The sequence below is a fragment of the Nesoenas mayeri genome (genome assembly GCF_963082525.1).
Source record: "Nesoenas mayeri genome assembly, chromosome: 5".
Taxonomy (NCBI): domain Eukaryota; kingdom Metazoa; phylum Chordata; class Aves; order Columbiformes; family Columbidae; genus Nesoenas; species Nesoenas mayeri.
In genome coordinates, this window is record NC_137548.1 from 54,788,522 (window position 1) to 54,812,438 (window position 23,917).

At 36.2% G+C, this 23,917-nt stretch overlaps 1 protein-coding gene across 1 annotated transcript in view; it reads right to left on the minus strand.

Annotated features, from left to right (window-relative positions):
• The window catches only part of OTOG (otogelin), a gene marked incomplete at both ends in the record, with an annotated part of 105,645 nt that overhangs the window by 45,219 nt on the left and 36,509 nt on the right, over nt 1-23,917 (minus strand). The window contains 10 exons of the mRNA XM_080345280.1: nt 53-79; nt 1,118-1,274; nt 2,729-2,845; nt 3,718-3,837; nt 4,493-4,639; nt 5,699-5,833; nt 6,073-6,211; nt 10,465-10,572; nt 20,857-21,010; nt 22,042-22,085. Of these exons, the coding sequence (XP_080201406.1) occupies nt 53-79; nt 1,118-1,274; nt 2,729-2,845; nt 3,718-3,837; nt 4,493-4,639; nt 5,699-5,833; nt 6,073-6,211; nt 10,465-10,572; nt 20,857-21,010; nt 22,042-22,085 (1,148 nt within the window). The remainder of the gene's footprint in view (nt 1-52; nt 80-1,117; nt 1,275-2,728; nt 2,846-3,717; nt 3,838-4,492; nt 4,640-5,698; nt 5,834-6,072; nt 6,212-10,464; nt 10,573-20,856; nt 21,011-22,041; nt 22,086-23,917) is intronic.

A 23,917-nucleotide genomic window follows, 5' to 3' on the forward strand; every position in this document is an offset into this window, starting at 1 on the left:
ATAAAGAAACCAAAGATTCTATTGTCATTTTATCAGCTCCTTTAGGACTTACCTTTGTTGAAATATTCACAATCATAAGCTAAAAAAAATAAAAAGAAAAGAAATGCATTTGCAAGTATTCTGCACATGAACAGGTTTTCTATTACTCTTTACGATTGAAGGGTACGTCAAATGCTTGGCCAACTAACATCATACACAAACATTTATTAAAAAATCATTACCAAATATTTACTTCACTGTTTTGAATAAAATACTAATCCACTGATTCAAATAAAATAGTGTTTTCTAGCAGGAAATATCAAGCTTACATATCTACAGCTGTCTTTTTCTGACCTCTAGTGGTTAAGACTAAGCTTTGCTGTCTTTCCATGCTCACATTAAAGTGCATGTACCATTTCCATCAAAAATGAGGAGTAACCCTCTCACTCACTCTATGGCCATTTTCTGTGTGACTTCGAGCAAGCTGCATACTCTCTGTGCAACTGCAAAGCTAGAAAAATGCTTGCTTCCTTCCATTCTTTCTAGCTCACGCTTTTTAATCACATCTTGGGGAAATGACTGTCTCTTGTTAGGTACTTGCACTAAGTGCCACGGAAAAAGGCCTCGGATTTCTTCACGGCATCTAAGCAATGTTGAATAGGGATATTAAGGTAACGACAAAGTTCTGCTTAAAAGCATACTTGGTTTTCTTCAGGAGAACTTTATATTTCACACCTGCTCTGGGGGCAGCAGTAAAGCAGCTATTAATGTTTTCTAAACCCTGGTAAAAACTGAAGTCCTCCTGAAGATGGAATTACTAGAGCTGTTAACTTTGCCACTTTGGTTTGAGGGATGCATGCCATATCCTAATACAGACTTCTACGACTTTTCCTTTCACATCATAGGACAAGGAATTAAAAATAGAAGAGCAAGGCCCACAAATATGGAAAGAATCACATACTTCTACCTAGACCAAAATTAACATGGAGGGCAATGAGAGGCAGCCACTCATCCTCCTATCCCTGTGGCTTAGTGATTCAATTCATGGCCCCAGGCAACTTAATTTTGATTTTTCAGGTCTGGGTCTCATGAATGCGGACAGCAGCAGCCACTGGCAACGCCAGTGAAGTAAACTTACGACACACTCTAGGGGACCTCCAGTCTACAGCAACTCCATGCTGGCAGCACTGATGTGCATATGCAGATACACTTGTACAGAAACACTCACAGTCACCTCCTTGGTTACAACCACACGTATCTGTCAAGCAGTTTGAGTAAAACCAGGTGACGTCAATCTGGAAATGTAAGTATCACTTATCAAAAATGTTCATATAGACACTGCCAACAATCAACTCAATAAAAAGCCATGAATATTTCAAAAATTAATATATAAGGCTTCAAAGTATTAAATAATTTCAATGTTTCCTGAAACACAAGAAAACAAGTTTATTAGAATACATCATAAAATCTTGTACAGTACTTAGTAACATAATTAAATCAATGACCCATTAAAAATAGGCATGCTAACATGTTGATGTGAGCTTGTGTTTTGTATGGTTTTCTAATATTTAAATCACAATAATCTACAAAAAATCCTACGGAATATGAAAAATTCTCTCTAAATTGATCACACATCTATAATTCTAAGAAGTGTTAAGAAAGTTAGATATACAGAAAATGTAAGAAATAATAAAGTAGAAGCAAAGCTCTTCATGTGAGAGTGGTTCATTCTCTTCATATTATTAAACAATTTCAAAGACAAATTTGTCATGTTTCCCTTAAATTATTTTGAAGTCTTAAGTGACAAAATGTCAAGGAAAACTGTCAATGCAAATTTGCGTGGATTTACATGGATTACATTTTAAAGGGATTTACACTTGAGTAATACTTACACACTTACGAGGAACTTAGTTGCTACCTATGTTATACAGTGGAATAAACCGACATTACATTAATACAACTTTAACATTAGCTTCCCCTTTCTTCCAAAAATAACATACAAACCGGCCCTGCAAGGTTCCTGGTTGACTTCCGTACTTTCTCCCTAAGAACCATTCTGACACCCACACTCTTGAAGCTATGCACACAGTCTCAAAACCTAAACATCTTGGCATATGTAATTTTCCATATGAGACCTGGCACTGGAAATCAGTCTCCCCTCATTCTCCAACTGAACCTGAGCCTACTGACTACCAGAAGACATTGTATGGCTCATTTCCTTAGGAGGCTGCCTAAGTGAGGAGATGTGTGCATTTTTTCCAGGAATGAGTTCTTCACATCTGATACTGCCTAGAAGAAACTGACAATTTACTTAAATATGCCTGAAAAATGTGCATGGTATGTAATACGTTCAAGCAAAATAAAGTGAGTGGTTATGCTCATGCAAATACTGCTTGCAATGAAAAAAAAAAAGATAACACAAATTTGGTTTAATTTTTTCTGCATTAATTACAAAGGTGACTTGTAGGAGTAGCCATACTGTAGAATGTTAAACTAGTGCCAAAGTAGCTTACTGTCTAGGTCAGCTAAGTGTAGATAGTCCTTATAACAGGTCCAGTTAAACATTCACATTTTAAAAACAGAATAGGTAGGAGTTAGACTTGCTTCATGTTCTCTTCTGCTATAGCAGTCAAAATTGTTACATTATGGAGGACAAGATGAAGATTTAACGTGATGCAAGTTGAACAGTAAAGTTTCTCTCTAGTGATATGTTCACTTTCTTATCTTTCTATACGTGACCACAACTTACCACTGGATGGCAAGCTTCAAATGCTTCACTCAACAGTATTCCACATTCCTTCTTGGCAAATGGCTCTCTGAGGGGATTCAAACTGCATGGATTTCGAATGTCAGAGCTGTCAACACACTTAATCAGAACACAAAATCAAGGTGAGAAACTTGTTTCATAACCACTTTGTGTTTAAACTTGCAAAACACTTTTGCTTATTTTTGTTTGTGATTTGATTTTTTTTGGACATGTAAAACACAAAACAAATGCATTGTTTATGAAACTAAAGCCAGACTAAGATACAGAATTAAAAGGAGATTATAATCTGCAGAAAAGGAAAATTACACAATCTGAAGAAATGTTTCCTTTGTCTGAAAGCAGCAGAAAACCACATAAGAACATATAGCTCCAGAAAGAGCCGCCATGCAGTACCAATCTGCAGTCCTTGTACCTGAATAGTGTAGCTTACATAAATAACAAAGTTCACTCAGAAGACATACATTAAAAGTGACAGAAATCAGATTTTTTTGCTCTAGCTACTAGGAAGGAACATTTCTATGAACCCCACTAGACATATGACATATAAAAAGTTCAATTTTTAACTTTACAGCATATGGAAAGAATATTTTTTCTTTCCATTGCTATGGTTTCACAGTTAAATATTTCCCAGTTATGAAAGATCAGCTAAACTGACAACATAGTCTAAAGTGAACTCACAGCTCTTCCAATAGATAAAAAAAAACTACTTCACTGTTTAAGCATCTTTAATAACACTTGTAGATTTATAATATTCTACAGCATTTTTCTCCACACTATAGCTCTGTGTAGAAAAAAAGGTGATTATTTTCTTTTCCTTAATGGATTACCATATTTGCAAGAACCACTGATATTTCCATTTGCATTCCCACCTGATTGATACTTCCAGGAATTAAATTCTTATTTCATTCTAGATAACTACAAGAAGTAGCAGCCAAAAATCTACCAGCAAACACATTCTTTTTACTATGTACCTCTACAGCTGTCCAGCTGTTTCCAAACTCTTGTGAGTTTGTTAATTCAAAATTATCTGGAGTCCTCAATTCATTTACTGTCTTCAAATCAAAATTTCCACATAATCCAGTCAATTTACCCTGTGAAAAAAGACATATATTTTATATATATCTATCTAAATATAAACATACTTTCAAATGACACAAAACACTACCAGCCAGGACCGTTTCCAAAACTCGCTTCTTAAGTTACTGTCTTTAGTTGCTTAATAATAAATTTGTCAGGATTTTATCCTTTCCAGCTAAATTTAAGCCAAAACAGTTCAGCTCTTTGTGAAAATCAAGCTATGGGAAATATTTTATTTTGCCAACATCAATACTGTTTCCTTTCAAATGAAGTATCTCCAAGCCTTTGAGAAGGAAGCTGGTCTGTTGTTCAGAGGAGTCACTTGTTTGCTTGTTATGTGCATTTTTACGCATTAGAAAAATAACACCTGCTTCAGTCATATAAGGAGTGAGTACTGGGGAGAATATTGCCTCAAAGACAGTTGTTTCTGTCGTTACAGAAGTTAGACAGCAAATAGTGACAGGGGGGAAAAAGAAAAAAAAGGAAACGAGAATGGATATTTTAATTTACAAGGTAGTTAAATGATTCTTTCCTTGACTCTGCCATGGAGTTCTTGCATGATTTCTGAAACACCATCTATTCTCTGAATTATGATAACGTGTCTTTTTTTAGTAAGACTTACATAAGTACCTCAAATAAATGGCAATATGAGCGTTGACTTCCACTTACCTGCCACTGATGACCCATCTGTACATGAACTGTTGTTCTCTGATCCCAAAGAATGGTAACGTGCTCATCAGGAAAATGAACAACAGTGAAAAATCCAGCTTTCCACAACTGTATTTTTTTCAGATCATCTATGTGACTAGATAAGCTCTGTTCAAAATAAAACAAAGCAGTTTATAATGTAAGTGATGTCTTCACAAAATGTTCACCTGACAGGAAATGAAACACCCAAATAAAATGAATGACACAGTTCTCAAACAGATGTCCAAAAACTGACAGAATGCCATACAGGGATAAACACTTAAACAAAAGTGGTCTGGATTTTGATTGTGAACTGTGTTGTATTTCTACGATTTTCCTATTATAAAAGTTGATTTTATATCAAATTTACAGGATGGGTAACAGCAACTGGAGTGAAGATTAAAATGTTAATGGTTCATCTGGGAGGTAAAAAAAAAAAAAAAAAAAAAGTCTTAAGGTTCCTGGTTATGATTTTCACTTAGTTATACATCATTGCATTCAAAAGGTCTTAGCCACGTGTTTTTTTTGAATGTGGATAGGTATAAAGATGCATGGAGCATCTTCTTGGAATAAGGAATTATCTAAATATGTCCAGAGATTGACGTCTTATTTACATAAAGCATTATTCTCTCCATACAATAGCAATCAGATTCCAAATTATTTGTACCATGGACTAAGATGTCTGGTTTAATTATACAATACCTCACACAGAGTGTCGTGACTTCCCTCCTACAATAGTCTATAAACCATAAATAGTACTATTTACTCTAGAATTACTAAAAATACTAAATACTTACAGCAATAGAGTTTGCTGTTTGGCCAAGACAAAAATGAAATTCAGGTTGTGGAGTATATAACAGGGACTGCAGTTTATTTTTTACAACTGCATAGGAATATTCCTCCTATACATTCCAGACCAGACTAAACTCTTATCCTAAAAACATAAATAGGAACTAAGTCTAAACTTATATCTAATAAGTCTAAATCTACATCTAATATTTTTGTGAAATATAGGCAAGATTTTGTTTAAGGTTTCCACTGACCAATCCAGCTGCGAGCAGCATTCATTGTAAAGATATTTATACCTCTGCAACTTAAGTGGCACAGTAAGTTTTTGCTAACAAGAGGAAAAACACTCAGAAAAGAATATATGCTACCTTTTGATCAGCATTAGAGACTGAAACTTACTGGATTTCCAGTTTCATCATCAAATATTAAAAAAGATTTTCCGACATTAATGAAAATGTTTTTTCTGCAAATGACTCCAGTATTAAAGCAGTTAATATTCTCTATAATAACAGAAAAAGTGGTTGAAGAAGTACCCTAAAGAAAAAAAAAAAAAAAGATGGAACAGTTTAATTATATTAATATAAATATGTATATGGCTACACAGTTCAATTAGCAGAAAACTCAGTATATAATTATTATGTTATGTATGATTCAAAGCTTAAAAAATAGTATGTAGGGCTCAATAAAATGACAGATTGGAAATAAGTAGAAGGGTAGTTTTAACAGGTAGTTTTTAAATCCAGTTTTGAAGAAGCTTTACAAAAAAGTCTCACCTTAACCAGGTAAACCTTGCAAGTTCCAATGAAGTCAAACGTTAGTCCATCAAATGTTCTGTAATGCCGATCCCCATATGCAGTACACATCGATGGGCAAGGATGGAAGGTGCATTGAAATGATCCATGCTGGCAAACACTGAAAAAATGTATGACCAATAATGGTAATATCAACTGTAACCACAGACAAATGCTTACAATTATTGCACTGAAAAGAAAAAACCAAAAGCCATGCAAGAATGATGCCTGTGGAGAGAAGCATTTTCAAATGTCAACTAAAAGCAGTGTATATAAATTGATTCTCTGGAAGAAAAAATGTTGAACGTATTGAACTCATACAGCCTGTGTTTCCTCCTGTTAGAATTTATAGGTTCTAAAATATTCAGACACCGAAAGGGCATTTCTTTTGTTGAAACAACAAAATAAAATGCCACAATTTATTCTCTAGTAACTCACAACAATAATGTGCCACAAGGCTAAAGTTTGCTTTTTCAGCTTCTCACAAAAAATTTGTTTCTATATAAGCTGAATCTTAGAATCAACAAGCAATGTGTCCTATTACTACAGTCTTGATTCACTTTCTGCTTGAATGAGAATTTCACTGAACTACAAAGGAAAAATTTCAGTAGCGCTGTTTTGGTACCTTAAAAGTACCGCAGTTTGGATTGTTGGGCTTTTTTTCAGATGCCTAGGTATTATAATCCCCAAATCCTAGTCTAATAGTTTTGACGCTTTTATAGTAGTTCAATTTCTGTCTATGGCCACCTTAAGCATCAACATGTTTTTGTCACACACACTAAGCGACTGTCCAGACCTTCCTAAATTACCTTTGCTTTGTAACTGCCTAACAGCAAAGCTTTGAAGCACTAGATACTATGTCTCTTTCTGCATTACCCTCTTACAATCTAAAACACATCTTTGGAAATGACATAAGATTTATAAATAATTTCTAGAATTTCATTTCCTGTATCCACAAGTCATTTTTAAAATGTTATTTTTGTTTCTAAATCACCTGTACACTTAAACTTCCCTCAAAAACAGCAGAGCTGGTGTGCTGGTATAGCTTCACTGCAGGTATATTTTATAAATACAGGTTAAACTAAATACAGTATGTGATGTAATTTTGGCACATATCTAAGTTTATTTTCAAAAATATTGAATTCTGAATTTCCTGATTAAATGAATGCTTCATATTTTATAAGTGAAGTATTAATCTAGCTTACAGGAATATCTTATAAATCACTGACGTTAGGCATCTCATATACTAAAGCACCAAGCAATATGAAGTTTTTTGTCAGTATAACTTTTCCTTTTCTGTTCACATTTCTATCATATATGACAGAGTCAGAACACCACAGTTTTCGAAAAAAAGCGGCAATTATCTAGAAAATCTAGGCAGCTCCAATGTTTCCTTCCGTTGCCTTATTGTGTAACTTGCAGGAACCTGCAGTCATTTTCCATATTTTCCAAGACTCCCCTTATCCCATCACTGACTTAGCCAACAGTTTGTGTTTTGTATAACTACATATATAAATACACTAAGCATATGGCTAAAATAAGTTCAAAGTACAACACGTGAGAAGTGTTTGCTGTACCAAAGCACAAGCAGATGGCAGTAGGACTTGCCCAGCTAACTCCAGTCACCTCAGAGCGGTACCTAAGGCAGAAACCTAATCAAGCTGATGGAGAGAGAGGTAAACAGAAGAAATTACATTTGAACTGAAAGAATAAGGGCTGCTTCTCATGCCCTCTGTGAGACATCAGGTTTTAGTTTTACTCTTGGCCTATTCAAGTTGTCCTCCAACATCAAGGCTCATACAGAAACATTTCCTAACATGTAATGAGCAGGGAGATCCTTTGCATACTTTCTCAGGAGTTTTAGCACATTTACAGCCAGAAGGAAGGGCCTGAGAGGCACACAATGTCTTCAAAGTCCTCTGCACCCATCTCATTTCATACTAAGTAAACTAACATTCAGTTACAGAATCTAGATCAGGGCCATCAAACTCATTTTCATGAGCAGACACACCAGCCTCATGGTTGCCTTCAAAAGGCTGAATGTAATTTTAGGACTGTACAAATGCAGGAGTAGCTACATTTCTGTGGCCCCCGGTGAGAATGAGTTTGACATCCCTAATCTGGAGAGTCCTGGCTGGAAAAGCAGAGCTACCAGCATCTTCCAAACTTGAACTAGCTTTTTAAAAAAGTATTTCCAAGCACAATTTAAGAACGCCAAAGACCCTATTCAGCAGTTCACAGAGACTAACCAGTATTTGCTCCATGGTCTCAACACAAGACGGCAAACCAGCAGAGCTAACTACACCACTCATCTTAGCTTGCTCAACACAGTGCCAAAATGCGGCTCTGATACCTTCAGTTACTGTTATAACCTTTTGTATTTAATCTTGCTAGCACATGATAACAATTTCAGGCAGTTGCACTGAAACCCAAACTTGGGAAACCCAGAACCCCAGTAAAGTCAGAACCCAGAGCTTGGGCTGAAAGTTCCTGGCAGTCCACTGGTAGTTTTGCCAGTCAAAGAAATTATTTGTCATTTTACTGTTCAATAGACAAGTTGTATTAACAACATGACTATTAATCTATCAGGCATTAATAGGATGATATTTATCAATGCACAATATTTCTGTGCACTAAATATCACTATAGTTATTATAATAACTGTTGTGAGTGCCTAAGTGGGTTTGTTTGCACAGAAGCATTCTCATGCTTTGTATGAGCAAAATTACACCTTTTCTTCAACATATCAAATACACCCCTACATACACACATCACAATCTCAAGGACTGTCAACACTTTGTATAAAGCAGAGCTTGTTGCAGACTTCCCATCTTTCAGTGGACAACTGATTGCCAAAAAGCCATTATCACCATTATCACTTAATCTGTCTTCATTTCTGGACATGGAAGACTAGAAAAGCCAAGACAATCTTAAGTATTTGTACATGAATTAATGGGCCTGGCCTCAGGAAAAAAAAAAAAGCCTAAATATTCAGTGTCTTTCTGCCTGTACTGCTGCTGCCTTTGGTGAAGTCTCGTACAGATTAAATGGGATATAACAGTTCTTTCTGATGCAAGCAATCCCACACCAGGTCCAATTGGAGAGGCCTTTGGAAATGAAGGGGTGAATAACCCGGGTCGCTTTACCTGCCTGCCCAGTGGAGATGGCTTGTAAGTCGCTTCACCAGTCGACCAAAGGGCTACAAATATCTTCTAGAGCAGATAGTGAGGACCTGACGAGAGGCAGAGGTAGGCAGTCAGCACGAGGCTGGAGGGGGCAACGACATCCAGACAAGGCAGTGACTAGTGCTGACCGGACCAGCCTTCACCATACCAGGCTGTCCTGAGCTGTGCAGGCCAGGAGCAGTAGTTTACCAGGTGACACCAGTTAAATGTTCCTGGTAAGCTAAAAGAAGGGGACAAAAGGAAGGAACTGCTCTGCTGAGAAGCTGGAGGCTACACCACTACCACAGTGTCTTAATACTTGACAACATGGCTGATTTTTCTGAGGCTCTGGTAAGACTAACTAATGAGTGCTGCTCAGTGCCAGCTTGCAACATCCAACAGTGGTCGGAGAAGAAAACAGGCAGGGACCATCGTGAAACAAGTTTATTCTAGATCATGCAAACGTGGTGTACTTTCACATCTTAGCTCTTGTGAAGCTCATGGAAACAGCAGTCCACCATGTTCTACTGAGAGTGCCCAAGGAAATTTTGCAGAGGTATGGGGTATGCATTGCATTTACAACACTAGATAGTAAAAGAAATAGGTTTCTCCGTGTATTTGAGTGATCCTATCAACTCTTGTCTATTGGAACACTTCCTTTGAAAGCCAACTGATTCATCAGTTATCCACACAAGCAAAATCAGCAACCAATTCATCTGTTACTAAGCTCAGTACATGATGTTGCTCAGTACTCTCCTTAATTTATCAATGGCATATACTTATGGCCACAGGGTTATGTTTTGAGTCGTCAGACTGCTCAGATTCAATGCTAAATGGGAAAATGGATAAGAAGGAAGCTTTAATATATGCCACTCAGGTGTAATGTTAGAAAGATTTTACCTGCACTTTAGGAACACTGGCCAAGGAATGTTAATTTAGATCACCTTGACTAAAAAAATATTTTTCTAAATCAAGCTCTTAAAAAAATCCCAAATTGCTGTTATTTTGTTAGGTAAAAGCCCCCTGAAACAACAAACCCTAAAAAAGAAAGTCATTCTGGTAGCTCTTTGAACAAATGTAAATACAAAATTAGGGTAAATAATTTACCAGAATCTGGTATGAAAGTTATGATTAAGAAACATGAAGGAACAAATCGATCCATAAATAAACAACTAAAATTAAATAATCACCTAAACAGATCTCCGCTTACCATGTATGACAGGAAGAAATGACTTTGTCACCTGGAAAATACTCCTTTCCTTTCCACAAACATGGACATTCATCCGCATCCAAGCACACATCCTCATGTTTAACAAGACTACAAAAAAAAGGACAAAAAAATACATTCAGCAGAAGTCTACCTGGTATCTAGATACAAAAATATTTTCCTAAACTTCTAAATTATTCGTATTATTATTATTGAAAAGAAAACATTTAAAATCTTCTGAAATCAAAAAGGTACAACTTCATCAAAAATTATATGAACAATTCTGTGTTTTCCTCACTAAAGATAAAATAATCAGGTACCTGTGAAAGTGCTAGCACTCAGGGCACTAGTCCTTCAACCACCAGCCCTGTGAAGACTTATTTATTAACATACAAATTTTAAGGCCAAGGAAATGAATATTTTCCAGAGCTCTAAATTTCACCAAATTTCTTGCAACTCAGACAACTAGCTTACATTTAACTAAAGCCAAGAGATCTTCCATGAGATTAAGATCAAAGAAATCAATGGCTTACTTATTCTACGGATTCTAAAATTGGAATTTCTTCTTGTTCCCTTTTTTTTTTTTTTTGGTATCCTCATTTAAAGAGATTTCATTTGCTGCATAGTTTTCCTATAGCTGTAATTACACCTCTGGCTCTGTGAACAATTTAATCAATATCAAAAGAAGTATCCCAGTTGCACAAAATTGAGTACATATTTCTGTACAACTGTTATCTTCATGCAAGCAATCACAAATGTACTTACCTTTACTGGCAGAAATATCCTCACAGCCTTCAAAGGAGTTTTTCGTGATAACACAGATAGCCATATGCATAGCTATTTACAGTTCAAGACTAATATTATAAATTTGTGTAATATTATAAATTCATCTAAGTTGTAATCATGATTCCTAGAGTAACAGATGACAACTGAAGATTTAAAAAAAAAAAAAACAAACCTCTGAAAAAGATTCCACAAACTGAGAAAGAACAGATGAATTCTTGCCTGGCAGGACTAAATAAAGCAACCAATCTGAATTTTAAAATAAATATTTGTGACTTTAATAATATCCAGAAAAAAAATGAAATAGAAGAGATAAAGAGATATTTCAAACAGATTCTACAAACAAATCTCATGAAATACACCATATTGAATTATTTTATTTAAAAAGCTATCTTTTCACTGAGCCCAAGAAAGCTGTATTTCTTAGAAAGGCTGATTCATTTAAAAAAAACCCTGTAGTGCTATTGGATAGGCAAACAGGTATCAGTAGAGGACCTGAAGGTCCAATAATAGATAGAAGAGCACCTTCAATTACAAATCAATCTGTCAAACGAAAATTGTGAAACGTAAACTCCTGATAAGCTACAGAAGCCTTTCGCTCTAACTTGTTCTGTGCTCTCTACCTGTTCCTATACAAAATCCAATTTGATACAACATAGGAAACTGGAGCAACAAACATGCTAGTTACACAGTAAAATAATTTCTTACAGCCACCACACATTCTGCAAACATTCTTGTTTCTAAATGCTAATTTTTGAAATTTATTTGTATTGAGAAATAAACAGTTTCTTCAAATGGTCCTGTTGGGCTGATTATCTTTTGTCTTTTATAAAGGAAGCTTGTTTAGAATTCCAGTAGCTGTCTGTAGTAATACGCATTTTATACAGGTTTTCCTGTGTTCCTAATAGTTTCCTGAAGAAAACAGATATGGGATTTCTGATGTTTAGCACTGTAATTTGGGCAGGGCCCTGCACTATGGACAAGAGATGGCAGGTGTGAGGCACATCCATGACAAACAGGCTGACAGCCCTGTCTTGTTTCCCTGTATCCAAAAGGAAAGATTTCATCATCGCATGTATGATGTAACACTTTATGTACTCATATCAATGAATTAAAAACTTGTGTGTTAAGACTTAAGACTCTTCTTCTGTGTGTCATTTATCAGATGAAATTTTACTACTCTGTAGCTCTTCTTTAATTCCATTAAACTGGAAAACTGTAATTTTCCCTCGGGGTATGTGAAGTGTTCTTTGTGCTTATTTCAAGTATTGTGTCACTTGAAGACGATCAGCTGTGAGACTGAAATTCCCACTGGTTTAAAGCTGCTCAAAACTGAACAGGGCACATTCAGAAACAAAGAGCATCACACCGACAAGGTAACACTAAATGCAGTTTTCACCTCATGTTATTAGCCTGGCTAAAACAAGTGATGACAGCTTTCTCTCTTGTAAAGCCAAGCAAATGGATAAATTTCAGTGATCTAAGAATTCATCACAAGTACCCTACAGAGAGGCCTCGCATAGTTCCCCTTTGAAGCACCAGACATTTTTGTTGATGTCTGTACTTACTGTCCAACCTACAATGATCTGCGAAGATACAATGAGAGCTCTCACACTTTACCATGCTCAACATTCAGTTTCATTACTATTTCATTGTTGTCTATAGCTCTGTTCACTCACACACAAATATATAAATAGTCTTGGTAAAGGTATCATTAGAAGCAACATGTCTCTCATGAGTAAACAAACACCTATTTGCTTCTGCAAAAGCCATAAATCCAGACCAGAACACTAAAAAATAACGCTCTCACAGCCTCCACTGGAGCAGTTTACAACAGGTTGTGTATGGCACGGCTTTTTCTCTCCACTGGGCAACAGGCCAACTGATTTATGCAGCCACAACACTTTTGCCCCAACCATCACATCTGCTCTCTGAGGGTTTCACAAATCTTCCCACAAAGGTCTGTAATAGAGTTTAAGGGAGGTAAAAAGAATGAAATAAGCATCAGCTAACATTTCTAACACTAGAATTCCACCAGCACCCATGACTTCCCCAACCAGAAAACAGGATAAACAAATCTTTCAAAAACAGCAGACATTGATGGCAATCCTGCAGCACCTAATGGCTTCACTGTTTAGGCATGGAGAGTTACTACATCGCTGCTGACGGCTTCCTTAGTTGACTGGGGAGCTTTTCACAGTCTACCTCTTTCTTCCTCCTCAGCCCCTAGTTTATTACAAAGAAATATTAAGTAATTTTCCAGAATGCCTGAAGTGTTTTGAGTATCCTTGCTGTATCCTTCTGTGTAACAACTGATTTTGATACTTCAAATGGGATACAGTCAGTTTCCTGCACTCCTGCAGTTTTACCCTGTACTGGGAAAACCCCTCTGCATTCAGCTCTACCTACTGGTGCTAAGCAGAGCGGGCCCTAAAAAAGGAAAACTGACAGAAACGGTAGTAGCAGCTTAAACACCAAACGAAAACAAGAGCAAGGAGTAGAATGACAGAGATTCATCTAGATTTCCATATTCTGCAACCTTTTCCACAGAGGCTTCTGAAAATTTGGCTCGTCCATTGCCTGTGCCTCCTCTGAAGTCACCTTGAGCAAAAAGAAGCTCCTGCTTCCACACACCTTCTACTGATTGATGTGGACAGAAGAGGGAGAAATCATCTCACATGTCTAATACTCGGGGCAGCATAAAACCTGGTTATAGGTTTTGCTGCAACATCAGAGCAAAGCAAGTGAGGGACTCTGCCTTGACATCTCTCATTTTAAGGAGAAAAATACTATGGGAATTAAGCAAAACGACTGAAAGAATAAAAATAAGAACACTCTTATTAGTACCTTTTTTCCCCCCTATAGATATTTTATTTTTGTAGTTTGTGATGCATGGAAGGAACAAAAGAAGAGAGCAGGGACTGAGGACCATCAGAAAAAAAGAGGGTTGGAAGAGAGGTCTCCCCCAGCCCTGCATCAGGGCTCTAAGATGGGGATCACCCCAAAAAGCACAAGCGGTACATGTTGCACCCTCACAAGCAGCACATATTCCAAGGCAAGAGCGAGGGGAAGGAGGTCTGAGGTTTGTACTTGGTCCCAGCCTGCTTCACAAACAAGAGGTGCCTGGACTGCCACTGTGTTGTTGCGATGTTTGATACCTTTCTGTGTCATCTCAGCTGCACTTCATATCTACCAATGTTACTTCAGGGCTAGCACTCAATTTTTTCAAAGTTCAAATATTTTTAATTAAGTACACTAGATTAAAACCTCTCTCTACATGCCCTCAAATAGTACCATTTTCTTCAAGAACATTGTGGTCACAATTCAGTGCTAAAAACCATGTAAGGCAGGACTTCATGGGAAGGTGAGAATTGCCATTTGTGATTAGCCAAGAGTGGCTGTTCCCTGGTCTATCATCACTGGCTCTTTTGAAAATAATTGTACATTTATTTTTTATTAACTATACTTTTGAGGAATTAATGTGTATTTGCAGATATATGTCAAAGTATAGTCCCAGTCTCTTTTTGTAATGAGAAGAATTTAATAAAGTAACTCCAAATGTAACAGAAGTCTTTCTTTCAAACCAAATGACAGAAAATTCAATTGTTGTCTTCTTTTTAAAAAAGTGGAAAAGCAGAAGGCAATATAAAAAGGTGCTTGAGAGTCTGAATGGTACTGGTGAAGTTCTAGTGCAAATTGAATACAAGTAACAAAAAAAAAAAAAGAAAAAAAAAACCCACAGATTTGTTTGCAGCTACTGTAAACTAGATAATAGGAGAGCAAGAGGGTTTTGGGAGTATTGCAAGAGTAAATAACAAGCACTAAAATATACCAATGAGAGCAGCAAGTCTGCAGAGCAGAAGAGGATGGAAGATCACCAGGTTATCTTGTTATGGCACTACAATGGAGGCACTTTTACTCTTAGGAAAAGAACTCTAACTCAATACCTTTCGCATACTATAATTCTATAGCCATCAGAAATAGAAATCAGCATAAAACCCAGTGTGGATAAATATGACTTCATAAGGCATACAAACACAGAAACGTGTCCATATTTACCAGAAAAATATTAAATCTTCCTGAGAGACCTCTCCAAAACTCTGCCTAAACCAGAAAAAGACTAAAACTACTTAGTATGATAGCAGCAGCAGAGTCATCCAGAAGAAAAGTGTGAACAGAACACTGCTTTTATTTTAATGCTAATAATAATAATAATAAATTCTGAGCTTTACTTCTTAAACCAAGGAGCAGAAGGTCTTTTGAAAAACGATACTAAACACATACCAAAAGGACAGGACTTCAAATACATCTAAGGCAGGGTGTCAAACTCATTTTCACCGGTGGTCACATCAGCCTCGCAGTTGCCTTCAAAGGGCTGAATGTAATTTCAGGGCTGTATAAATGTAACTACTCCTACATACAGCCCTCTGAAGGCAACAGCGAGGCTGATGTGGCCCCCGGTGAAAATGAGTTTGGCACCTCTGATCTAAGGAGACATATTTTAAGACATGACACAAACAAAGTATCAGATAAAAATCAGTTTTCTAAAAGTATTTTTGAAACTGAATTGCCTTCTTCCCTCATTATTAGATTTGTTTGTCCATAGATGCATTTATAAGATAACAAAATTGTTTTCGTTTCACAAATTAGAAAGTGATGAATGTTCTTTTTTTCAGGAAAATCTCTGAAGAATGTGTTTAAGCTCCTTACATGTTATTTGATATACCACTTTAGAAATACAGTGATAATTTAGAAATTTTTGGAGGAAAAACCTGGAGGACAATTTCCTTTCTTAGTTACAAAACTTCATTACAATTACAGGATACTAGAGCTTTCAGTTTACTGTCTTTTCATAGCTCTCCCTTTTGATAACAATAAGTGATAGAATAAGACCTAAAAATTCTAATTAGAGTAAACTGGCCAAAATTTACTCCAGTCCAAGTTCAGCACAAAGGAGACCATTCTTTGCCATCGATTATAACAGTTGTCTACAGTGGTGAAGTCTTGGCCTACCACACTACAGAACATTGTGGCCAGCCTGGAAAGAGCAAGAGTACATATTTCAACACTAACATCTAAACTTGGTCCCACAAATGTCTGTGATGTCTTAATGACCATAACACAGTGTGCCAATATGAAGTGTTTGGAATCTGGAAAAACAGTTTGCATAAACTTAGGTACCAAGAAAATTAAAATCCCAGGTAATGTTTTCTGTTCTGTGAAGTGTCAACTACAAGCCAAGTCTACAGACATGGCTGTAAAGTTGGTGAAATGAGACCTCAGCTTCTATTTTTTTTTTTTTTTCCCTGTTTGTTTTGTTGGGTTTTTTCTGTTTGTTGTTTTGGGTCTTGTTTTTTTTTTGTTTGTTTTTCTGGGGCAGAGGAATTTTTTTTTTCCTAAATTTACATAAGAAAAAAAATTCTCAGAGATTCCAGTTAAAAAGGTGCCTCACACAGTTATAGACAATTACAGAATATAGCAAAGGTGTCCTGGTTTTGTTAAAAACAAGACCACTTCTCTTCTAGTGATTTTTCTTTCAGCTAAGTTCTTCTAGGTGGCCGTACTTTTCTGAGTTTTAGCCTGCATATATTTCCTAGGATTCTGTACTCAGTGCTGATAAGAAGACCAATGGAATGCTGAAGAAGCTCATGTTTAGACTTATTACTATGGCAGCCAAGAAAGACTGCTCTAAAATGCTACTGGAACTTGGTAAAATAGTTACGTATGCAACATGATTTTGGCCTCACTGCCGCAGCATTATGGTTAATAAAGTCCAAGACATACATCCATACAAAACAGCACCAAGTAGCCACCAAAGTGCCAGCCAACTCTCAACTATAAGTTTAAAAAAACTATATACATTGTATATACAGTACAGGGTTGGTTTTTTTTTTTCATACTGTACACTATATAAAGCCAAACCCAACTCATGCTGTAGTCAAGGGTAAAAATCAATGAGGGAAGTGAGAAAACACAAGTTTATTCGGGAAAGTGACTGGGATTTTTTGACAGCAACAATAAGAGCAGGTCATAAGGAACAATGGACAGAAGGTGGCTGTTTCGGAAATCATTAACGGTCTGTCTGGAGACCACAGAAAACTAGTGGAACAGGACAGGCACAAACCAGCATATCTCCATTTGTGGTAAACATGTCACACAGTGTGCAGAAATATGGGGAGATACTACTGCTTTTTCTCTCTTTGTCTTTTCTCTTTGTTTCTTCTTCAGTCTGATGAAAGACTGTGTCATTGTCTTAAATCATGCATATATAGTGTAGTGAAGGAGTGAAAAAATTTCAATCATAGGAACCCAGAAGCAGAAAGTATAATTGAAAGACTGAACTTGAAAAATTATTAACTGTGTTGTAAACATAACATTACTTATTTTTCTGAAATGCAGCATGGAAATGCAGGAAATTGCCTTTGATACAGTGACAGATTAAAAACCACAAAATGTTAAATACTACTAAATATGTCAGCAAAGCCCGGTGGAATAACATGAGGATGTGTGTTCCAGGAGAATTCGTGTTCTACCTCAATCACACCTAAAACAGAGGGAAAGTATATGATCATAATTTTTTATACTGTAAGAACTGTAACCTGTTGAATGGGAATGATCTCCTTTTAATTTATATATTTAGAGCATTGTTACTGACATCTGAATTTGACACTGCAGAATAAAAAGGTCAAATGAATCCTCCTCAGAGAAAACTGCTACTTTTCACTATGATTTACTTGTTTTGTATTTAATATCAATTTTATGCAAATTCCACTTGAATGGACTCTTAAGCACAACAAAGAAGGAATGCTAGAAACAGTAAAGTATTTGAAATTGAATATTTCACTCTCCAGACACTAGAAAAATAGACTGAAAAATAAAAATATTGCCCTCTTGAAATCTTAACCTCTCTTTCTGCAAATACAATTTCTTTCAATTTCTTTGTGTTAAATATCTTTCACAGTACCATTGAAGAATAATCATCCCACTAAACAGATTGGTAAAATCCTTCCTCCTGAAAAAATGTAGCTTAACTCTGATGTATTCACTTTTCTACACCAAGTTTTTTTTTCATTAGTTTACCTATATCAACCAAAACTAATCACACACAGTAAACCAATTTCATCACTGCTTAAATCGGCTTAGCTTACAGAAAATCAACAGAGCTGAACTGATGAAAGATCTCGAGCAGGAATAAAAGCATGAATACAGGAATGAAAGTAATGCTCTCAGGTAAAGAACTGATTTAAAAAAAAAAAAAAACACTCCATAACTTTTAGCCTTATAAAACATACAATATCACTTCAGTTTTATATTCCCCCAGTCAGAAGTGATTTCCTAGAACGGTGATTTTGAAGTTGAACAAACTCACAATGCATTTGAATCCTGCACTGCTAGAACTGTCATGAAAGTAAGATAAGATACTGTTCAAAGGGAATGGTATTTGTTCCAGCTTCCTCTTCCAACAATTGGGTTCTCTCCTGGTCTTACCGTGTTGCCCTGACTCTCATGTGATCAATTTGCAGTACAGATCAGATCACTGGAGTGTGAATTCAGTGACTGACTTAAAACACCAGGGCAACTCAGATCCAGCAGCTTCTATTCAAAAGCAACTACTATTAAAATAACTAATACATTAAGATTTGTTCTTTAAATGAAAAGCCTGAGTAATTAATACATAGCACAAGTCTCTTGTGTTTCCAAAAACACACCTAAAACCACACACCTTCAGGATCATTTTAGTTTTTCTTAAAGCAATCTCAAATAAAAATACAAGTATATATGCAGTATAGGGCCACCAGGGCCAAGTATTTAAAATATACCAGATTGGACTAGCTTGCAAGTGACTATAATGGAAAGAACTGAACAGTATTTACAGTAATTCTCAATTTATTTTAAAATAAATACACAATTCTTGGATTACACTTTATATTCCAAATCATGCAGTTTGTGATCATGGAAGTAAGATGCCGGCATATTAAATTTCACATGAAGGCACTGGCAAAACCTAGAAACTTGTTCCCTTGCCTTTCGAGGAATTGTCCCTCAAGCACTGCATAAGCACTTCCCTGTCAGCCAGAACCTGGCACTGTATGTTAAATACATAGAAACAAACTAATACTTTGTCATTTCTGCTTCATCAGTATAGATCAATATTCTGGGTTTACATCCTAGACTTGTGACACCATTTCCTGGTTCCATTCTGGCACTGAGAATAAAATCCTACAAAACAAAAAAGCCTCTCTCTACCCCCTGAAAGAAAAAAAACCAAACAACAAAAAAGTTTGTGTCAATATCTCTACAGGCAGCACACATCCATAGCAGATGAGAATTAAGTTTGCTGAAGTTATAGTAAATACAGAACTTCTTCATTTTGTACTTCCATCTCTGGGAAACAATCAAACTCTCGCTTGTAACTATAAAAATGTATTATCAGAGCTTTGGGATCACTGATAGTTGACACTGAGCCTTCCAATGCTAAAAAACATTTCCATTGCTTAAATTCCAGAATTAACTTACATCAGGATGCAGTAGAAATATTCACAATCTCAGTGGTCACGCACAGCAAAATATTAATAGATCATGTAAACTTTTTATTCTCTGCTCAACTGCCTGCCCTACAGCACTGCTGTAGGTAACTATTGGCTTTGAAGACTATCAGCCAGGTCCAACTGAATGAGTTTTTGCAATTCTGAATATGACTGCCTTCAGTTACTTTCAAAGTCTATCTTAACACTGCACTTTTTCACCATGGTACCATACTGTGAGTTGGACTAATTACTGGCTCCATTTCATGCGAATAGTTTGGCATGTCATGTTAAGGTAAAAACCAGAAGTCAGAGTAGCAATGTTTTACCATAATACACAAAAATGTACACATAAATAAATTCACAGACTTACAGATGTCAACTGAGCTGTTTCAGCTCAGTTCGACTGAGGATCTGGCTTTTACTCTTCATTTTGAAGAGGCTCTCCAGGCATAAACAGTAATTTTATAGTGACAATACTCAAAAACCTCAACCTCTGTGCTTAAGAGAGTAAATCCCATAAAAAATCAACATAATTTAAACACATAATTACTACTTCTATATTAAAAAAAAAAAAATCTCAGCAATACAGTGCTTGATTTGAAAACACAATAGCAGTTCATCTGCATGTTTTCAGCATAAATACCCAAGACTACAAATATCCTTTTGAGTGAAGGAATACTGAAAATAATGCCTAGGAATGAAGAAATAAGCTTCCTGCAGTGAAGTGTCCAAATAAGAGCTTAGAGAGCTGAAAAAAATTATCTAGGTAAACATGATTCTGCTGTAGTACAGGAATTATATGAAATAACTCCAATGCCCTTTCTATATTCCTGTTATTTTGCTTTTATTATTGTGAGCAATTAGATCTTTGGCTCCACCTGCATCTTGGTTTACTATTTCTTACACCTTCAATGGCCCGTATCATTGTGTGGTGAGCCTCCATGAGTTGGTTTCTCACCCCTCAACACCTCAAATTCTCCAAGTAGAAATGTGGTGCGTCCTCAGCAGAAGTAATTACTCAATCAGTACTGAAGGTAATCACCTATGTTTGTGCATCAAAAGATGCAAATCTATTTGTACTCACCCTGGTGGGCAAACACAACCTGAAACGCAGGGAAGGTGTGCTGAGAAAGTGAGGTTTAGCAGCTGGTTCTCACAAGTTCTCTCTCTGCTGAGTTCAGGATCAACTTGTGGATTACTGCAGTTAATAGAAATCTGTCCAGCTGGGCAGCCGTGCACTGGGGGTGGCAGAGATATGACAAACACATTAGTCTTCACATCTGAAATGCTTTATTTCACAAAGGTGTGCAATAGATTCAGAATATGTACACAGAATATATTACACACACAAGTGTAACATCCAATTGCCTGTCCCTCCTGAGCACAGTTAGCTTCATCAAATCCCTATAGATCTCATACAAAATACTGAAATGGATATCTTTGTTTAGTAAGGGATATGATTTTCTAAATAGTCAGGTATCAGCCCTCCAAAACAGACATGCAGACTACTACCAGAGAAACAGAAATAGACAAAGTGGTGGCAGTGTTTTATAGTGGTTTTGGTTGTTGCTGGGTTTTTTGTTTATTTATTTATTAGAGAGAGAGGCTCTGGATAATTGTCCAATCAGTACAACCACCATCTTCAAGTGCATGGGGAACAGATTTAAAAGCCAGACAGTTGGCAATTCTAGAACTGAAACCTCAAATAGAAGTCTCATGGAAGTAAAAGAAGCATTGTAACAGAGTATGGACAATAATACTTAATGACATATAAAATATACTGTAATAGGAAAAGCACTCGTTACATTCTTTTTCTTAAGTGTGACAAAAGAAACATTATCTTTTCATATTTCAGTTACTCAAAGAAAAAAGTATCTGTGAAAAATTACTGCCAGCATCCAGTTTCTACAACCATCTTCTAAGAGCCAAAGCTAACCTGTGTTTGTCCTACTAAAATTCTCCTTTTCATCATGCAGCTAAGCTTGTTTATATTAGCAATCTAAAAAAATAAAACTAGTATTTTAAAGTTCTGGGAAAAAACAGTTGCTCAGATTTGATAGCATTTTGGATAATTATGCTGCTGCTTTGCACCAGCCTTGCTTTCAGTCACACAAATATATAATTCCCAAATTACAGATCCCCTCCTGCAAGTTATCCATTTGTACATCCAGCAAAATCTTCTAATACGGATAAGGGGTTCCACGGTGGAGACTGAACTGTAAATATTAATTGGACTTGAAGTATCTTTTCCCTGTCTATCTTCACTCACCTATTATGTTGTTATCACAATTCATTACTCCATCTCTGCAATGACTGCAATAAAAATACATTAAGATGTAATGAGAGCCAGGAAGATCTGAAATATTAATGTGTTCTGTTTAATAATGAAGCATTCAGTATGAATAAATAAAAAATAACTGTATAAATATGTTTGCATTGAACATTAGAACTGTGGATAAAGTAGGCATTGCCTTAACACCTAAAGAACATTACTCTTCAAATTTTTGCTTTCTGCATAATACAAGTTAAAATGTCTGGGCTGACATTAAAACAATAAAGAAACACACCACTATACTGTTCCCAGATACATCAGTGCAGTAAGTATAAACCAAGCCCTGTACATAACGGAATCAACATAATCTAAAAAAATAAATGCAATGAGCAATAGCAGCAAAACAAAACATACACATGTATATGTCACAACAAGCCCTGAGAATGTACATGAACGTTCTTAACACTACTATAAATGCTCCATTTTCCTCATTATCAGCTTAGAACTCTGCTGCAAAGCAAGCTACTAGTGTATGTGACTATCTTGACAACATCAACAGTTCTAAATTACCCCACAGTTGAAGGTAAAACCCATGTTGAATATAATACAAACAAAATTGTGACCGCAACAATTTTTTGTACTGAACTGGAATGACTTTTCTGCAAGGAAAATACATTAATATAGAGTGACAACTTTGTCTTTTCTCAGCTGCTCCTGAATGGATGTCCACGATCCTCACAGATCATGAACAAACTAGCCATGTTTGAAAGACTTTCCTCTCAGCAGATCCGTATACAGCCTTATTAAGACATGTCAAAGAAGTCATGACTAAATAGAAGATAGGGATCTCTTATTTTATCTTAAAGACTCGTAGCTGTAAACCAGTAGATACATTTAATTAACACATTCACATGAGACATAAGCTGTCAGATCCCAAATACCTCCACTGAAATAAACATAAAGATGATTTTCACCTGTAGTAGTTTCTAAAAAAAAAAAAAAAAAAAAAAAAACAAAAAAAAAAAAAAAATCAATGTGCATTCAGCCAAATATTCACCATAGTGTTTAGCATAATTAGCTAAATTAGACCCTGGAGGAGGAGGCTGAAAGGAAACAAAAGAATCTAGCAGGAGAAGCCCTTTCCCATGACTGCCAGCGCTGTCTGGCACATGCTCCATGAACAAAAATATCCAGGAAGGCAGGCAACAGCACACCAAAACTTTGGACAACCCCATGGCCAGAAAGGGCTGCCCAGTACTTTCCAGAGAAACCACCCTAAGGTGAATATAAACTAAGTTGACAATTGTAATCATTTGTAACAATCATCATTCATGGACACTAAGATGCTGACAAGAGTGAGAATGAGTGGGTGTTTTTGCTAAGTGTCACCATTGCAATAGGTGTCTGACAATATTAATGTCTTACTGGCCTTTACAACAAACCAAAGTATTACACTGATCTATCACAGACATGACTCTGTCTGTTCTGCTTTTAGTAAGTGCTGTGGTTTTAATTAACTGATACAGGCAGTGAGAGCTCAAACATTAATTCAAGAAAAAGAACTCAAAGCTTTTTTTACAGAACTTGTCCACGTTATTTAACCTTTTCCAGACAAAACTAATTCTTGCAAAGGATGCGTCTGGCAGCAGCCAGAATACTTTAACAAGTTATCTTCTTTAATGGCATGATTATAAAGATGCAAATGGAAAAGCAAAGAGACAAGAACAAATGCTAAATGTAAGGAACAATAACAGAGATGCTTATTCACCTTTGGCTGCAGTTGACAGTTATTTGTGTTGTTTCTTAGTCAATAAAGTCACATTGCTCTATACTAGCAGAAGACAGATTCTTAATAATACTTCATAAACGGATT